Below are 20,092 nucleotides of genomic sequence, written 5' to 3'. Positions count from 1 at the left end.
AGGACCCCAGCATCTCCAGGTACCAGTAGCTCTGCAAAGGTCCTGCATGAAACCCTAGCGAGCCTCCACCACCCAGTGCAGTTACCAAAAATCATTTTCAATAAATTGTACAATAATTGTACATTTGAATATCTACTTGCCATTATTCTGACTATATTTCTGCTTTCAGAGCTAGTTATTACTTACATTAATACAAAAAAACAGTAATAATTGAATGCAGTGACAATAATTTATGATAATAAAGAGTGGACACATAGTCCTACAGATACAACCGGCCCTTTGAGGGTGACCAAACTGCTGATGCGGCCCCCGATGAATTTGAGTTTGACACCCCTGTCCTAGGAGCATTTTGAGACAGGGAATTTCATTAGCTCTGGGTGCAGTACTGTGCCTAAGATTTCAGATTAAAACTGCAAAGTAGAAGGAAAGGAGGACGTTTTTCTGCCTCCCCACTTCCAGCTACTCTCTGAAGACTGGAAAAGAGACCCTTTTTAAGAATATTAGGGGAATGGGCAGGGGAAGGACTAGACCATGTGGAAAATGAACATAATATTTTAGCTGCAGTTCATACATTTTCAGCTTTGTATGCTTGTATTTTCTCCCCCCCCCCAAAAAAATAATTTTTATTCATTTTCCAGTATTACAAAATCACAAAAACAAAACAAAAAAGACAAACAAAAAGAAAACATGAAAAAGAAAAACATATAAATTCTTACATTTTTTACTTAACATTGTTGACTTCCTCAATTCCCCCCTCACTGGGTCCATTTTAAAATCCCAATTAAGCAATTTTCATCCTATATCTTAAATCATTCTAACACATTTTATCATTATCTCTTAAATATTCTATTCTAAAAACATCATCTATTCTGCACCAATAATTAACCAATTTATCCAAATCAAAATTATTTCCCCACCCTTCCTCTATTTCTCCCCTTAGCCTCAAATTTATTACCAATTTTTCCATAAATTTAAATATTAATTTTTCTATCATAATAACATTTAAACACTTAAAACTAATTCAGCCCCCCTTCCCCTGAACTCAGGGTCATCCAGATACTTCAGCAAGTTCCATAAGTCATTCCAGTTTCAGACCATCTAAATCAGTTAAAAATTTACATCCATTATTACCCCTCACCCCACTCCCACTCTGTCTCAGCCTGCCCACTATTCTTCCTTAATCATCCCCTGCTGCCACCCCAATTCTTTAAATACTGTAGTACAAAACCATCCAGTTATAATTCCACTTTCCAGCCCTATCTCAGTTTTTCCCCTTTAAGTTCCGGCCCCAGTATGGATCCTGCCCTCCCTGTCTCACTGGGAGGACATTGTTCCATGCTGGTTCTTCTTTGGAGAGTCCTTGGGTCAAACATATGTTCTGTTCCTCCCCCTCTCACTGGGTGAACAATGTTCCATGCATCTTCCTCACTGGTGGTGGTTCCTCTTGCTTCTCCTCATTCTCTACTGGAATTAATCCCTCTTCACTGTCGGCACAACTCTTTTTTAAAAAAAAATAATTTTTATTAAAAAAATTTATAGAGACAAAACATACAAAACATACAAAGTAAACTCTGTCCCTTCATTTTCCCTCCATTTTAAAAACTGTCGGCACAACTCTGACTCCCTTCACGCATTTCATGCAACTGTTTATTGTTTTGCAACAATTCATTTCTCAAGTCCAAAAGCATTTCCAAAAGTTCCTTCTCGAAGTCCAGGCAGTCATATGATGTTGAGACTACCGACATCCTGCTCATCTCAGATTTCATGGGGACAGTGCAGAGCAGGAAGTGGAGCAGTTTGTATTTCCAAAAACATCAAGGATCAAGTTTATATCCGATCTGGTTATAGTCTCATTTTTTAATTCTTCTTCATGTCCTAAAAATCTTGTGTCCGTTTATGAAAAGAGCATTTGTCAAACTTCTTATACACTGCCTTATATTTAACACTCTCTTCACAATTGACAGTTCTCAGCCTCAAAGAGGTAAACAAATTCCTTTTTATTGTGATGTCATAATGGCGGCTCGCTGATCCCTCCAGGGGCCCGACTCCAGCTTCCAGGGGGTCTTTCCCCAATTCAAATTTTAAAAAAATTTCAGGGACGTTAATGAATTCGAACCTTCTCCCCTTTACCCTGCCTCGGGGAAGGTTTTAAGTCCTATCCTTGGTAATTAGTAAGTTCCTTTCAGTCTTTCCGGCTGCAGGCAAATTAACTGCTTCACAGTTCTCTCAATGGGGGAGATCGACTTCCTCTTTGAATCTCCTCCCTTGGCCAAATCTTTTCAATCAAGAAAAATTTCTTTCTTTTACTCACGGTGTCCAATGTCTTCGAATCCTTTTTTTTTTAATCCACCGCTCTCCGCTACCGGCTCGGAGCTTTGCTCTGTGAGGGTAGTGGTAGACTCGAAAATGGCGCCCGCGACTGCAACTCCGCTCTCTCTTGGACCTCTCAAAGAGAGCTTGCCGGTGAGCTTGCCGGTGAGCAGCCGAGCTCTCGTGCCCCCAGAAAACTCAATCTGGGGTTCTTTTGGTGGTCCGCGGTGCTCTCGCGGCTCCCCTCCTCCCTCACAGGCCCAGGAACCTCGGAGGTCTGTATCCTTGTATTTTCAGTTTGGTATTCTTGTTATTAAAAAAGCGTGCCTAGACCATCCGTTGTTGTGCCCATAATCTAGGTTTAAGGTGCCATTTAGTATCTCATTTTTATATCTTCCTAACACTGCTTAGAACTGTAAATAAAAACTGCATGTTATTTTGATTAATGTTCATAATCCATACCAGACTGCTTTTTTAAATGCAGTGTGTGTGTGTGTGTGTGTGTGTGTGTGAGAGAGAGAGAGAGAGAGAGAGAGAGAGAAATAATAATGTTTGAGAATACTAGCAATGGAAATGGGGAAGAGTTAAATTGGGTACCATTGCTGTGGTGATTATTGAAACATTATGGTTCCTGCAAATAGCTTCTGCAGTTTGTCTGAGTATAGTTTAAGCTTTTCTCTCTACCATTGTGTAAAATATGTGAGAGACGTTACCCTAGTTAAATTGCTCTCATGTTACTAGCTCTCAATATATTCCATTAATCAGGTGTTCATTATTGACTTCACTAATGAAATTGTGTTGACATTATAAAATTGTATTGTGTTTTCTCATAGGAAGAAATCTGCTTCATCTTAACCTAATTCAGCCTGCTAATCTGCTAATACTGTAGATTTAAAGATTTTGCTGCTGCCTGGATACCCTGTAATGGGCAAGGAGCCACAAAGAATACATTTTCTTTTTCTTTTTAAATTTTTCTGTTAACAGGTAAGAAATACCAGCTAGTATGCCTCTGCAGATGTTGCTTAATGTTTTGGTGTTTGCTTCTTCCCCTAAATATTGACTAAACACAATGCTTTAGACATTCTTCCAATAACTTTATTTCTTGCTCTTTGTTTTCCCCCCTTTTTTCTTTTGAAACCCTTAGCTACACATGCAGTTTATCTCCATTACTAATGACTTAAATTCAATTTAGGATCAATATGGCATCGACACTGCAAGTTTTTTGTGCATGTTTGCAAAAATGGCACATAACCTGATCTGTAAGTCCTGTTTTGGAACAGGAATTGAAGCCCTGGGTTGCTGGAAAATAATCCATGCTCAAGTCATTTGCATGTTCACTATACTAAATCTGATTGAATAGGATTGCCTGGGTTTAATTCCTTTATGTGAAAATGGTTTTGCCTTTAACTGAAGTTTGCTTCTTGATGCTTTCTCAAAATTACTTAAGGATAGTCTTTCTGGTGAGTTGGGAGGTGACTTAGGAGTATCATGTGATTTGTTTAGATTCTTAATTATTGTGACAGTGCTGCAAGATTGTTTCAATTGCCAGTTTAATTTAACTAGCTTGCATTAATTTAATATCTGCTGCTTTTCTTGCCCCCATTAGAAGGCGGAAGTACCTCCCTAAAAGCTAGAGAAGTCAAGCACATAGTGACAAGTTTTTGAAAATTATTATATGTTAAAATGGTGAAATAGAGGAGAGTGTTCACATTTGCCATTACTGATGTTATTTGCTAATGTAACATTTGGAGAGAATACTGCTTAGATATTTTACTTGTTACTTGTTTAACCGTGCCTGTGTTTCTGAGCTAGGTTTAAACGTCCAGTTAGGCTACTTTGAGCTACTTTTCCCTGCTTCTTTGGACAGAGGATGAGAAAGCTCCACACTGCAAAGTGTTCATGGTTACTTGTATAAATTCATGGTTACTTGTATAAATTCTAAATGTTAGGTTCCTTCTTTGCAAGGAAATGATTTTGTATGAACACTCATGTGGCTTAATGTAAAGTGGTAAATGGCCTTCAGAATGCCAGCAGTACTTGTTTGCATGTTTGCTGCACCTCTTTGAAGGGTGTTCACAACTGAAAGGCACTGTTTCCATTTGCTGCCTGCCTAACTCATAACAGTGTGGGCACCTGAAGCTAGGATTTTGATCTCCTAAAATGGGTAGGTCTTTACAAGAGGAGATGGTCTTTGGAGCACTGCAGCTTAATCTGAATGCAACTAAAATACGGGTAATGGAATAAGACCTACTTCCTCAGGAAGCTGGTGTACCAACCAAATTTGGTGAAATGTGCTTCAGGCTACAAAGACTACTTGAACATCTGAAGACCAAAGCTGGATCCAAAAACATGCGTAACTTGTCTGGAAACAGGTGAACACATTTCTGTAGCACGGTAAATTCCTCACCAACAATGTATCATAAAGGGATTAAGCTTGCATTTCTTCCCTCAGCCAGGCAGTGACTGATTCCAGACACTCTTGTCTGTCTTAAGATGTGTACTATATTTCTGGATGCAGGTCCCTGCTTAGCACAAATTTGAAAGCTGGCAATGTAATTCAACCATACACTACAAAAAGGTGAGCTTATAAAGAAAGCAGAAGCAACCTGAAACAAATAAGTGACTCTTAACCAGTTGTTGCATTTGCACGTCACAGGAAATCTTAGATTTCTTAGCAAATGGTTACCTGACATTGCTGAAACTTCACTAGTCTCCTGGTGCAAGTGGGAACAATTAACCACAATTCCTGGCTTAGTATTGTGTCCAAACTGGGGGCTGTGGTTTGTTTTGCTCAACTAGCATCAAGAAGCTGAGGACAAATGTTGACTTCATATTGTGACTAATTTGAAAATGGAGCATTTAACTTCATATTTCCCTTCAAAAGTACATGCCTTCAAAAGTTAGTAACTTATTAAACATTAACATTGAATTCTAAGTTCTGCTAAACTAACTTTCTCTCATGCACATGCGAAGGGAAGAGAGATGGGGGTGCATTATGGTACATGTTAATTCTGTTTATACAACTAAGTAGCCAGATTTTAAATACTGAAGTGGATTGCAAATTTGATAACTTGTAAGGTAGGAGGGAAGGGAAATCTTTGACTTGCATGTGCTACCGATCTTCCACACACACTTCAGTATGGGGGAAGTCAGATGTGCATGCCCAGAATTTGTGAAAGATGTGATGAACTTAAACCTGAAAAGTAGCTGCTCATTACAGAATGAGGAAACTTATGTGAAAATGAAATGGGTTTGGAAATGATTATCCACAATACATGCTGTGAAGTGATGGAGAGAGAAAAATATTCCAGAAAAATATTTGTGGGTAAACTTCTCTGTGTTAATTCATTGGAAAGTAGATGCAAAAGTATCTTAGTTACACGAGAGGATCTAACAGCATTGAAGGTAGGGGAAAAAGTTATTCAACAATGTCCTCAAGGTTGTAGTGGGCACTTTTAGCCTTGTGGAATTAAATCCCCCCCCAAAAGAACTGAGGCCTATGAACCACGGCCAGGTATAAAACAGTTGCTGATGGGATGGATGGCAACATACTCTTAGAACTAAGAAGCATGAGTGCCTATGAGCACATGCTCATCCCAAGAATTTATTTTTAGTATCAGAACTGAGCTCTTTGGGGTGGTTAGCTAGTAGGTCAGGATCTACTAATAGATAACTGAGTGATTTTTCAGTAGATCAACAAGGGTTATGTGGCCTAATTGTTTAACAACTCTTATCTCCCAACTAGACAGTGAAATCCTTTCTTCATTGTTCAAATTAACCTCTAGATATGTTAAGAAAGTTGACCAACCTAGCATGGTACAATTTTCTTAAGATACCTAGAGGTTAATTTGAACATTGAACATCATACCAACTTGTGCTAGTTAATTGGGAGTGTGTGTGTGTGTTTACTGTAGAAGGTGACATTCTTTGATTTTCCTTGTTAGCTACTGAGTTGAATGACAATTGAGGGGAGAGCTCAGATATTCTCACAACGTAGCCTCCAAGTCAAATGTCCATTGACACTGGTTGATAGGAGGAGTTTGGCTAACTGGTAACAATGGTGGATACCACCCAGTAGCAGACATTTTTTGACTAAAAGGGCTTCCCTTTCTTAGGTGAATTGTATCCTTTATTCCTTGATTCTTTGAATAAAAGTTACTGTGTTGGTGAGTATGATCGTAATACCTGGGCTACCTTACATTTGTATATTAAGACAGGAGGATTACAGTAAAAAACAAAAGTTCATTCTATGTGCAGGCGTGGTCGAGGCAAGGAGGGCTGTTTTTGAAGGAAAGAAGGAGGCAGTTAGCTATCAGTTCAGAAGGTTCGCTGAAGTGCTGAGTGAGAAGACTCCAAAGTAGTGAAGGTACCCTATCAAAGATATTGGTTAGATAAGAAATCATTTTTGGAAAGCTTTTTGTAAGATGATGATGAGAGGGTACAGTAATCCTAGAAGAGATGGTACATATCACCAGAATATGAAGGGAAGTAGCAGCTCCTCGGTTCATGTATTGTGTGCTCCCAAGAGTTGCTCTATGGAACAAGCTACATGGTTCTAGGTCATGAGCAGAAGTAAATACTCAGAACTATGACCACTTAGAAACATTGTGTGGGTGGCTTCTGCATGTTCAACACGCACTAGGAATATATTTTGAAAGTGTGTACGTGTTGTGTTATTGAGACTGAAAGATGATGACTTGTACTGTAGTGTAGAATCCTCCCTTGTTCTTGGAGAGAGAACCCAGTACTGTGGGAAGATGTATAAAGTAACCCTGAGATTAATTACAGTATTGTAAATCAAAGCTGGTGTGGCAGTGATGGAGCTTTTTAGGATGTAATTCATGCTTCCAATCATTGCGCACCCAAGCAGCTAGGGTATTGAAGGAGTTCCATACAGTTCCATGGCTACTGTAGAGTGGAACATGATACATTTGAAGACAGGTAGCAAAACAACAACATGGGTTGCTGCAAGTATGGGAGATAGGGCCTTTACCTGGTTCTGCTAAGAGCATCAGCTAGGTGACTGTACTAGCAGCTGTGGGTGGCAACTGGAACTATGCCTATTAGCATATCAGTCCCAAAGGGTTATAAACTATAAGATCTTGGAAACCATGCCTCATTGTTTGTTCACATAGTATCTGGTTGTAATGTACAAGTAGCAATGAATAGTCTCTCCTTGCAGACTCACAGCCAGTTCTATTAAATTGAGGTGGGCAGTCTACTCTCGTGCAAACCAGACTCCATTGACGGAAATTCTTTGGATCAAACTGTATTCTATTGAGTAGGTTGGGCTTGATTGCCCACCATTGTAAAGACTAAAGTTAGAAATAGTGAGTAATTTGTTTGATCCTGATGAGATTGGAACTGGAAGAGGGATCAGTTGTGGCAACCTTTTCCATATATGAGTAACAGCAAAGGAAGACGATATTATTGGACTGAGATGACACTCAAAAGTGTCTATTGCCAGGGTTGTTAAAAATATGCAATGGTATGATCATAGTTGTATATGGGAAGAACAAAGCTCAGCATCTGATTTGATTCTTTTTTTAAAAAAGTACTCCCCATTAATTTTGCACATAGTTTAGAGAACAATAGTATGCAATAGGGGAGAAATTGTGAAACACATTTTGATTGGCAGTAGATATAAATAATATAGATAACTAGTCTACCCTATATGTCTGTTGTTGTTTAGTTGTTTAGTCGTGTCCAACTCTTCGTGATCCCATTGACCAGAGCACGCCAGGCACTCCTGTCTTGCACTGCTTCCCGCAGTTTGGTCATGCATCTATATGTCAGGCACCCCCAAACTGCGGCCCTCCAGATGTTTTGGCCTACAACTCCCATGATCCCTAGCTAACAGCACCAGTGGTCGGAGAAGATGGGAATTGTAGTCCAAAACATCTGGAGGGCCGAAGTTTGGGGATGCCTGCTATATGTCATAGAAGGAATACAAACATAGGAAATGAACCAAAAAGAAAAGAAAACAGTGATGCATTAAAAAATCCATATAACAACAAAAACCACACCATTTTCACATATTCCATATATCTGCCAAGGCTGCTGTCAAGGAATGTGGCAGCTGTGCCCTGTTAGTATATTCAGTAAGATTTTTCCAAACTGCCCAGAGGTTTGATTTTGATTTGATTTAATATTTGTGTTGAGCTCAAAGCGGCTCACAATAATCACAATAGCATTTTAAAAAAACAAAAACCCAAATGTTGCAATAGCTTATAAATGAAGCAAACAACAGCAACAGATTCAACAAAACAATACAATTCAATAAAGTCATAATAACTGATAGTGTTGCCAGGATACTTCCTAATTGCATGGAACCTTACTCCAGAATTGCCCTGTTGATTATCAAATTCATTGTTTTGCAACATAGCAATGGATGGAAACCTTGTTCACTATACGTGAACTATAGAAACCTACATGGAACTATACACTTACAAAACCATTTGAGGTAGGTAGGCAGGGTTGTTGAGTTAGTTGTGGACCTGATTATCAGTTTTTGATATGATGGGAGGAGAAGATTATCCAGACCCATTTTAATATGGCTTTGGGCCATACAAGAGAGAGGCGTTGGAGGACTGCTGCTCAACTCCTTGGCACTTGTGCTGTAGCGTACTGCTGGGTTTCATCTTGTTCCCCATGCTTTTTAACAGCAATATCAAGCCACTGGGGAATTTAGACCATGAGGTCACCAGTATGTCATTTCAGTGAGTTGGAGCACAAAGCCACCAGTATGTAGATGACAACCATCTTCTGGCCTCTCCAAATCGTCTGAATCAGGTGAGGCTCTGCAAGTGCTGGACCTTTGAATAACGTCTGCCCTTTCACAATGTTTTGGGAAACCAGCTCTATGTAATCATCTTCCAAGAAACCTGGCTTGCACGTGGATCTAATTGTAAGATCCCCATGGTGGATGCCCTGCAGCAGAAGAGTAGGAGAGCAAAATAATAAGACTCTAAACTGGATACAATGTGTGGAATGAAGATAAGATTTATTCATGTTGACGCAGAGCCCCAGTGAGGCTTGGTAGTCAAGCATATAATTAGTGACCGCTTCCTTCAATGGGATGTGTTGACCACCAGCTTCAATAGCTTTTGAAAGGGATTAGATATATCAATGGAGGATGAGGCTATAAATGGCTGCTAGTTATGATGGTTGTGTACACTTCCTTCAGGATCACAGGGAGTGTGCCTCCAAATACCAGTCACTGAGGCGCAACAGTGAGAGAGCTATTTCCCTCCTGTCCTGTTTATGGGCTTCTTATAGGCACAGGGTTGGCCATTGTGGGAGATGGGAGAGTGGCCTGCATGAGGATTTGGTCTGATCCAACAGAGCTCTTAGGTTTCGTATTGATCAGTTATTCCTGAATTGGAGCACGGCATATTGAAGTTGATAGCATCAGTTTGGGATGGAAAATTCACCAAGTGTCTAATCACTGTTTTGGCTAACTCCATAGGTTGGGATCGTGAATTATGCACAGTGGTTCTCAGTTCACAACAAAGTTGAGCCCAAAGCAGCTCACAGTAATACCTTCAAAAGTAACATTTCCAACATAACCATTCAGTACTTGATGTAGTTTAACTAGATACATAATTTGAAATATTTTGCCAGAATTGGTAATTGAATACCAGTACAGAGCCAGCTCACATAATCCTTCTGGGAAGGGGCTTTCTTCTTTTCCTTTCACTGGCACAAAGAAAGGAGGTAGAAGTTATCTGCCACAGTAATACCACACCCATTTCTTACTCATCAAGCTGTAAAGTCCAAAGTACTCAAGTCTAGTACAGTTTCAATGTATTGCCATGTGCATAAGGTTGAAGAATGAATAGGAGTATGCCTGGTCCTAATAAGACATATAGTCTTGGACAAGGAATTGACTACTCCATAACTGAATGCAATGTGGAGTCTATGAAACACGTTTATGCATTTATCACCATAAGAATCAGAAAAATTCCACTAAATTCATTTGTGTCAATAGTAAACACCATGACATTTATTTGAATGTTGGCACATTTGTAAACCTAGTAAAGTCTTAATGCTGTGGGTTTATTAAAGACAAGTTCTCTTATTTTAAGGGTTCCTCTGATTTGCCCTTTGATCCATTTTGTGGTGTTTTTCCTTATTCCAAGGGTCCTGGCCTCCTGTTGAAAAGTGATGGAATTATCTGGTCAGCATCTGCCATATTGAGAAACCAGCCCCTAATACGGCTTGCCTGGGAGAAAGTTTGTGAAATAACGCAGTAACATGTTTGCAGTAGTATGCTTTTCTTTTTTGTTGCTACTTACTGTTTGTCTTTCCTGAATCAATTCATTGAAAATCAATGAAATGAATGTACAGTATGAATGGATGAATGAATGTGTGAATGTAGCCAGGGAAAGATTTTTATGCAGCATCACCTATGCATACATTATTGGAAGTAAGCACCACTGTGTTCAGTGGGACTTAATTTCAAGTAAATATGTGTAGGTTTGTAAGTTTAGTGCTCAGGAATTGTTTTGGAACTCTTTGTCAAAAGGACTATTGTTCACAGATTTGGGTTTCTTTGATTGGGGTTAAAGTCTGGAAAAATGATTTTATTTTTATTAGATGAAGAATACACCTTGCTTTTTGGATTGAAAGTTACCCTGTATTTGTCAACAAGAAATGGTTGCGGTAGCCTGACAAATAAGCCAATGTTTGACTTCAGTTTGTGTGTAAATTATACCGTGTATGGAATTTGAGCAACTTTTGTAAGTGCACTAATACCTTAATTCAGGCATCCCCAAACTGCAGCCCTCCAGATGTTTTGGCCTACAACTCCCATGATCCTTAGCTAACAGGACCAGTGGTCGGGGAAGATAATAATAATAATAATAATAATAATAATAATAATAATAATAATAATTTTTATTTATACCCCGCCCTTCCCAGTCAAGATTGGGCTCAGGGCGGCTAACAACAAATAATATCAACACAAATATAAAAGAAACATTTCAGTTAAAACAACAGAATAATACAATGTTAAAATTCAATTTTAAAATTAAAAATCTACGAATAAGATAAAACCATTATAAATAAAACCTTAGGGGAGGGTAACCGTGGGGTCAGACTGCGTCAGTCCGAAGGCCAAACGAAACAGCTCTGTCTTGCAGGCCCTACGAAAAGATGACAAATCCCGCAGGGCCCTAGTCTCCTGGGACAGAGCGTTCCACCAGGTCGGGGCCAGTACTGAGAAGGCCCTGGTCCTGGTCGAGGCCAGCCTAGCCACCTTGTGACTCGGGATCTCCAATATGTTATTATTTGTGGACCGTAATGTCCTCTGTGGGTCATACCGGGAGAGGCGGTCCCGTAGGTACGAGGGTCCTAAGCCGCATAAGGCTTTAAAGGTCAAAACCAGCACCTTGAACCTGATCCTGTACTCCACCGGGAGCCAGTGCAGTTGGTAAAGCACTGGATGAATATGATCCCGCAGCTGGGACCCCGTAAGGAGCCTCGCCGCGGCATTCTGCACCCGCTGGAGTTTCTGGGTCAGTTTCAAGGGCAGCCCCGCGTAGAGCGAATTACAATAATCAAGCCTAGAGGTGACCATCGCATGGATCACTGTGGCTAGATCAGGTTGAGAGAGATAGGGGACCAACTGCTTAATGCGGCGGAGATGGAAAAATGCCACCTTGGCTGTGGTTGCAACCTGTGCCTCCATGGAAAGGGAGGCATCCAAGGTTACCCCCAAGCTCTTGACAGAAGGGGCTGACACTAATTGGGCCCCAGCGAAAGATGGAAGTTGGCCCCCCCGCCCCATGTCATCCCGACCCAGCCAGAGGACCTCTGTCTTCGAAGGATTTAGCTTCAGCCGACTCCCACGTAGCCATCCAGCAACAGCTTCCAGGCACTTGGTCAATGTGTCCGGGGCCGAGGCAGGACGGTCATCCATCAACAGATAAATCTGGGTGTCATCAGCATATTGATGACAACCCAGCCCAAAACTCCGGACAATCTGGGCAAGGGGGCGCATGAAGATATTAAAAAGCATTGGGGAAAGGATTGCACCTTGCGGGACTCCACACACCAAGGAGTGCCGCGGTGACAACCCCCTCCCTAGCGCCACCCTCTGTCCCCGACCTGAGATAAAGGAACGCAGCCATTGTTGGACTGTACCCTGAATCCCCACGTCGGCAAGGCGGTGGTCTAAAAGCTCATAATCGACCATGTCGAAGGCGGCTGACAGATCTAGAAGAATCAGCAGCCCCGACCCGCCTTGATCCAGCTGTTTACGGAGGTCATCTGTTAGGGCGACCAGTGCTGTCTCGGTCCCGTGGCCGGGACGAAAGCCGGACTGGAATGGATCTAAAGCCAATGTTTCATCCAGAAACCTACCAAGCTGTTCGGCAACCGATGGGAATTGTAGTCCAAAACATCTGGAGGGCCGAAGTTTGGGGATGCCTGCCTTAATTGGTTGGCTAGCTTTGGGCCATTTCTACCTTTTTAATATTTACACATGATGTCATAGCCTGGAATTCAATATTACACAATTATGAAAGTTCTTTCTGCACAAACATTACAGCTTGTCAGATGGAATGACACCCCCTCCCTGATCTAATTTTGGAGGGGACAGGGGAAGGTGGTGGGGGAAAGCCCACTGGCACAAGCAGAACTCCTTGTACAGAACTTTCACTGATGTGGTGCACTAGGTGAATCCTTCTGTTTTGTTTAGTTTATATCCCACCTCCTCCCAAATGAGGGCAGGGTGACATGATGTATATCAGTAGACAATGCTTCACAACCAAGAGTGTTGGAAACAGACATAAATCAGATTGTCCTTCTGATCCCCTTATGCCCAATGAATATAACAAACCAAAATTGCTGACTGTTTCCTCGATCCTTACCATATGCATTTGGAAGCCAGCATTGTTGGTTTCAGTGGAACTTGCTTCATTGAGGTGCTTAGAGAACTACAGCCTATTTTAAAGGCAAGTGCCTACAATTTTTGGCTTAGCTTGGATCTTTCTCCACAATGTAAAAATGTTATTCTCTATACCTTCACTACTAGCTATTTATGGACACCATCACACATGCATCTTTATGAGTGCTGACCTGTGCTGAATTTGACAGTATTATGCTGGCTGTATATGCCACTCTGGTTCTCTCTGCTGTTGCCTTAAAATGAGAGAACCAAAGCTACCATCATAATCAATGCAGTGCAACATGGTAGAATGAGCACGTGCCATTTTCCATAGAAAGTGTTCTGCATGCATGTTTTCCAGTAGGCAGTTGCTACTTAACTGGCAAATGGCAAATTATAAGGTTATAGATGTGTTTGAAAAGCGTTTGTGGGTTACTGGGCACTTTATCTAACTCTATTCCTGTTTTCCCTCCTTAATGTGATTTGCTAATGCAACTGATATCTATTTGCTATAGCAGTGAGAATTATGTATAATAGTCCTATGCATGTATACCAACATGTGTTTAATGTTGGTGGGCACAGTTGAAGTTTGAGGAGAATAAACCATTCTCAAAAAGGATTTTATGGTAACTAATTGCGGCTGGGTTTGTAACATATTATTATGAAGTGGGAAAAGGGTTCTGGCTCATGCCCTCATTTCTTTAATTTTTCATAAAGTTTGTGCAGCATTGACTTGTTAAGGAATTAATCTGAGTTTCTGAAATACATGTGCATCAACACTTTTTTAAAAAAAAACGACAGCCTTGTCTAATTTGCATCAGTGCAGTGCCAAGAAAAATCACTTAAGCATTGAGTGTGAGGCCAAAGGTATATTTGTAGTGTTGATACTTTGATTGTTGGCCTTTTCATTAATTTCATGAGCTCTTGCCAGTCATGGGATTGGTGAATGAAAGCCAGATCTTTTGGTGCAAACTAATAAAGGGCTTAATTCTATTATTGGCAATAGCATCCATAGAGATAAAAGATAATAGTACACATACACACCTTTGTGAGATAAACATGGATCCACAGTCGTGTGAGCTAAAATCCCCTCATTTTTCCTGATTTAACTCTCAGCTAGCATTTTAACAACCTCTTGAATCAGCTGCTTCTTGGAAACTGGTTTAGAGCGCCATTAGTTTGCTGTTAGGTAAAAAGACAAGAAAATACTGGAAAATTCTAAACTGGGTTAACATTTTTCTTACTGTTGTTGCATTAACATGTCAAATCTTGTATGTCAAAATATTACAATTCTTGAACTAACTAACAACTTTATTGAAAAGTTAATACATTGGCTTATCATTCAAGGCACTCATTCATCTTCCATGAAGTCCAATTTTTAACGCTGTTCATCTTTTCCCTGCTTTCTGTTTTTGCTTCTGCAGTTTTGTTTTGTGTGCAAACTGAGAACAGGGGAAACAGGAGAATGGCTTCCCTAAGGACTGTTAGAGACCTGCTACTATCTGTCCCTTTAATTAAGGCTGTGTGTGCTTTTCCTTTTCTCTAGACCAGCATGTTTTGGAAATTTGATCTTCACTCATCATCCCACATAGACACACTTCTAGAGAGAGAAGATGTAACACTGAAGGAGCTGATGGATGAAGATGATGTTTTACAAGAGTGCAAAGCTCAAAACCGCAAACTTATAGAGTTTCTCTTGAAATCGGAATGTCTGGAAGATCTGGTATCATTCATTATAGAAGAGCCACCTCAAGACATGGATGAAAAAATCAGATACAAGTAGGAAATGTGTTTTGATCTAGGAGCTTGAAGTTGAGGGAAGACAAAAGCTCACTAGCAGAATAGCTGACTGTAGTTTCATAAGACTGTTGCACCTATAGTTTAAGGGTGGTAACTTGTCCCTCTTTATGGTATGTTTTTCTAATAGACCTTTAAAAAAACCATTGGGTTATATCATGCATCCCCAAACTCGGCCCTCCAGATGTTTTGGGACTACATTTCCAACCATCCCTGACCAGTAGTCCAGTTAGCTAGGGATGATGGGAGTTGTAGTCCCAAAACAGCTGGAGGGCAGAGTTTGGGGATGGAGTTTGGGGATGCCTGGGTTATATCTCCTACGCTGTTCACAGGGAAACTATCTGCTGCAAGTGATCTCCCCACTGCTGCCTTGTGCTTCCAACCAAAACTACATCCTCTAATAGTCTTATCTAATTTAACACCCTCCAGGTATTTTTGACTACAGCTCCACCCTCTGCCCACACAGCTGTGCTGTCTGGGGCTGATGGAGCTGTAGCCCAGAAGCTCTGGCAGACACTAGGGGGCCAAAGCTACCCTAAGGGTTGGGCACTTTCAGAAAAGGTCTTTGATGGTGTTGGGGAAACTAAAGTGGGAGAGGGGAGGGTGGAGATTTAAGTGGAGGCAGCTTGCATGAGCAAACCATCAGTGGGTGCAAGAGACTAATGGAGGAAAGGAGATAGAGGATTTATCTTGTGCGAACACTGGCGTTATGTACAGCCCATTGGTCTGGTGCCTGCATAAAGAAGGCTGACTCAGTCTGAATTAAATTATAATATCTGAGAAAACCCCTTCCCACACCAAATTTAGTCATTAATGTAGGTCCTGCTTTGTGTTCTTCTCCATGTGGGTTGAGACTGTCATTGCTGGAAGTAGGGCCTTTGATTCAGTTTTTCAAATTGTGTAGAGCAGGCCCCCTCCCCCCAGTATATTAATCCATCTTTTGCTGGCTCTTAGGAGAATTTGAAATACTTATCTTTCTTATTTTGGCCATTGTTTCTGACTAATAATGATTATGGATTGTGATCCTCCTTAAGCCTTTGAAAGGTGCATATGTGTGTTTGTGTGTATTAGTGTAAGCATTATACTTAATCAGACTGAATTTCTACCCAGAGCCAGCCCCAATGAAATAATGTTGTCAAATACAAAACCTGTCAAACTCGAATGGCTGGTAAAAGTTGCCTGTGCTCCTATCGCTATTTAAAAGTTCATAGGTTGCAAAATAGCAGGAATTTCTCTCTCTTTTTACTTATGTGTACTTGTAGGTTATTAAAACTTTTTTTATTTTTAAAAAAGAAACAACTTTCTTTCAGTAGTGGCTGGTGCCCATGTGCACTGGTGGGGCGAAGGACAGGTTAGCCAACAGCCAGGGGTGGAGCTGATTGGATGTGGAGGCAGCAAATTCTGGTTCTCTCCTCAGCTTTCTCTCTTGAAAAGATACTAAGGACATCTAAACAACTACTTCATTGTTCCTATAAGATCTCTAGACCAGTACTGTCTACTTTGTCTGGCACTGTGGGAGGGGTGTTATTGGTTTATTTTTGTTTTATGTATTTTGTGTTCTCGTTTTGCATTTTTGTGTTGAATTGATCTAGCACAGGTATGACTAGACTAGCTGGTGGGCAGTAGGCTGGTTCCACCTCCCCTGTAAATTTTATCTGATCCTTAACTTGCCAATAGTTGCTTTTGCATGGTGCAGTGCCGTAGCTACAAGGGGGCTAGCCTGGTTTTTTTGCCCTGGGTGAAGCCTCCAGAAGGGGTACCACTGAGGCTCTCAGCCTGTGTGTGAGTATACGTGAATGCGTATGGGTGTGTGTGTGCCAAACTGGGTCTGTGCTACCACATTTTCCACACGTTATGTAAAGATTTATTTCATTTGCTCAGGAGTTGGTGAACCATGGAGGAATTATTCACCCCATTGCTAAGCAAAGTTGCCACCAACTGTGCAGCCAGAGAATGCTAAATGAATATATTTTAGTCAATATTTGTAGCCACAACACTTTCACTGCCTTCTCCATGGCATGCAAGCAAGCAAACACACACAAACAAACACACTCATACTCCACTTGACATGCATACCTTGGGGCAAGGTGAGGGTTGATGTTGCACCTCTTTCACATCTTCCTCATCCTCCTCTCTTTGGCTGTGCACAATCAAGCACTATGATTAATAACAGAAAGCTAAAGGCAAGGGTGCAGACACACACACCTCACTCATTTAGGCTCTCTCCGTTGTCTGCTCAATAAATACATTGAATAAAGCAGGGCTTCTAGCTCTGCATAATCTCTGCTTCTCCTCTGATCGTGTGCTTTCCAAGAGCAAGCGGGTCTGATGACTGAAGCTTGCAAGCAGCCCAATGTAAGATGCTGCAGCTGGATTGATTGGGGGCATCAATCTGCTTCGCTCTGTTTTTATGCTATGTGTCCTGAAGAACTCCTTATTGACTACATTTCATGTTACCAATCAGTGAAAGCAGCCTAAATACAGGAGTGTTGGGCCCCAGTACTTTACCTTACCAACTCTAAAGACTCCTTCAAGGGAAGCAATGGAATAGCTTTAGAGAACCCTCTCCCCCCAAATTGGGATAGGACCTGGCAGCGCACAGTGATTGTCAATTGAATGCATGTATGGGCAGGTGATTGACCAGCAGAGAACAATTATCTCTGGAGACCATTCTAATAGCAATCTTAATAAGTCACTGCTGCCACCAAGGCCCTGAGGAGTGATGGATTTACCACTGCATCCACAGTCCTTCCATTCATCATGGCAACAGCATAAGGTGGAGTTGGCAAACAAATTGGGCTCAGTTCATTCAGCAGCTTCACGCTGGTGTAGTGATCAGGCCTAGGTAAGGCCTTCTGCCGGGTGGCCCCCGCTGTCATAGCAGCTTGGTGGTGGACCTAATATATGTTTTGTTGATAGAGAGGGAGTAACCCCTGGATGTTCGCTGGCCTGCCTGCACAAACTGAGGGGTATCACTGATTTTCTTTGCACTTTGTGTATTCAGACTACATATAATGGTACATACAGCATTACTAGATAAAGTACTGGTGTGTAAGGCTAATTTATTATTACTAATTAAGTAAAATGTCTACTTCTCTCTTTCAGGTATCCAAACATATCTTGTGAGCTGCTTACTTCAGATGTTTCACAGATCAATGATAGACTGGGAGAAGAGGAATCATTATTAACAAAACTGTATAGTTTTCTTCTAAACGAGCCACCCTTAAATCCGTTATTGGCCAGTTTCTTCAGCAAGGTGCTAAGTATTCTTATCAGCAGAAAACCAGAACAGGTAATTACTTAATTGCTCCTTTGGAAACACTGTGCTTTCAACTGCCTAGCTTAAGTTACTTTCATTCCACTTGCTATCTTTAGAAGAGCAACAATCATAGAATCATAGAGTTGGAAGAGACCACGAGGGCCATCCAGTCCAACCCTCTGCCGAGCAGGAAACACCATCAAAGCATTCTTGACATATGCCTGTCAAGCTTCTGCTTAAAGACCTCCAAAGAAGGAGACTCCACCACACTCCTTGGTAGCAAATTCCACTGCCGAACAGCTCTTACTGTCAGGAAGTTCTTCCTAATGTTTAGGTGGAATCTTCTTTCTTGTAGTTTGAATCCTCCCTCCTCTATATGACATCCTTTTAAATATTTGAACATGGCTATCATATCACCCCTTAACCTTCTCTTCTCCAGGCTAAACATACCCAGCTCCCTAAGCCGTTCTTCATAAGGCATCGTTTCCAGGCCTTTGACCATTTTGGTTGCCCTCTTCTGGACACGTTCCAGCTTGTCAGTATTCTCCTTGAACTGTGGTGCCCAGAACTGGACACAGTACTCCAGGTGAGGTCTGACCAGAGCAGAATACAGTGGTACTATTACTTCCCTTGATCTAGATGCTATACTCCTATTGATGCAGCCCAGAATTGCATTGGCTTTTTAGCTGCTGCATCACACTGCTGACTCATGTCAAGTTTGTGGTCTACCAAGATTCCTAGATCCTTTTCACATGTACTGCTCTCAAGCCAGGTGTCTCCCATCCTGTATTTGTGCCTTTCATTTTTTTTTTGCCCAAGTGTAGTACTTTACATTTCTCCTTGTTAAAATTCATCTTGTTTGCTTTGGCCCAGTTGTCTAATCTGTTAAGGTCATTTTGAAGTGTGATCCTGTCCTCTGGGGTATTAGCCACCCCTCCCAATTTGGTGTCATCTGCAAACTTGCTCAGGATGCCCTCAAGCCCATCATCCAAGTCATTGATAAAGATGTTGAATAAGACTGGGCCCAAGACAGAACCCTGTGTCACCCCACTAGTCACTACTCTCCAGGATGAGAAGGAGACCTTGATCAGCACCCTTTGGGTTCGGTCAGTCAGCCAGTTACAAATCCACTGAATGGTAGCATTGTCTAGCCCGCATTTTACCAGCTTCTTTACAAGAATATCATGGGGCACCTTGTCAAAGGCCTTGCTGAAATCAAGATAGGCTACATCCACAGCGTTCCCTTCATCTACCAGGCTTGTAATTCTGTCAAAAAATGAGATCAGATTAGTCTGACATGACTTATTTTTCAGAAACCCATGCTGACTTTTAGTGATCACAGCGTTTCTTTCTAGGTGCTCACAGACCGTTTGCTTAATGATCTGCTCTGGAATCTTTCCTGGTATTAATGTCAGGCTGACTGGGCGGTAATTGTTTGGGTCCTCTCTTTTCCCCTTTTTGAAAATAGGGACAACATTTGCCCTCCTCCAGTCTGCTGGAACTTTGCCTGTTCTCCAGGAATTTTCAAAGATTATTGTCAGTGGTTCTGAAATCAACTCTGCCAGTTTTTTAATACTCTTGGTCTTGGATGTAGTTCATCTGGCCCTGGAGACTTGGATACATCTAAACTAGCCAAGTATTCTTGTACTACCTCCTTACTTATTCTGGGATGTGTTTTCCCTCCTGAATCATCTGCTCCATATTCTTCAGGTCGGGCATTGTTTTCTTTTTGGGGGGAAGACTGAGGCAAAGAAGGCATTGAGGAGTTCTGCCCTTTCTCTATCCCCTTTCGCATTTCACCATCTTCTCCTCTTTAAGTGACCCCACTGTTTCCT

General features: G+C 41.3%; 1 protein-coding gene across 18 annotated transcripts in view; it reads left to right on the top strand.

Annotated features, from left to right (window-relative positions):
• Window positions 1-20,092, top strand: part of PPP6R3 (protein phosphatase 6 regulatory subunit 3) — a 71,039-nt gene that overhangs the window by 10,790 nt on the left and 40,157 nt on the right. For 4 of the 18 annotated variants that reach the window (XM_088665645.1, XM_088665619.1, XM_060276643.2 and 1 more), the window contains exons 2-4: window positions 3,144-3,294; window positions 14,748-14,980; window positions 18,104-18,290. In XM_088665645.1, the coding sequence (XP_088521771.1) occupies window positions 14,754-14,980; window positions 18,104-18,290 (414 nt within the window). In that variant the 5' untranslated portion in view covers window positions 3,144-3,294; window positions 14,748-14,753. Of the gene's footprint in view, window positions 1-3,143; window positions 3,295-5,219; window positions 6,477-6,567; window positions 6,677-8,975; window positions 9,103-10,451; window positions 10,579-14,747; window positions 14,981-18,103; window positions 18,291-20,092 lie in introns of those variants that run through there. The other 14 variants (XM_088665633.1, XM_088665615.1, XM_088665563.1 and 11 more) reach the window with 10 other exon arrangements.

The sequence above is a fragment of the Zootoca vivipara genome, chromosome 1 (genome assembly GCF_965207765.1).
Source record: "Zootoca vivipara chromosome 1, rZooViv2.hap1.1, whole genome shotgun sequence".
NCBI lineage: Eukaryota > Metazoa > Chordata > Lepidosauria > Squamata > Lacertidae > Zootoca > Zootoca vivipara.
Note: the sequence above shows the minus strand (reverse complement) of the source record. Positions and strands in the feature narration are given on the sequence as shown.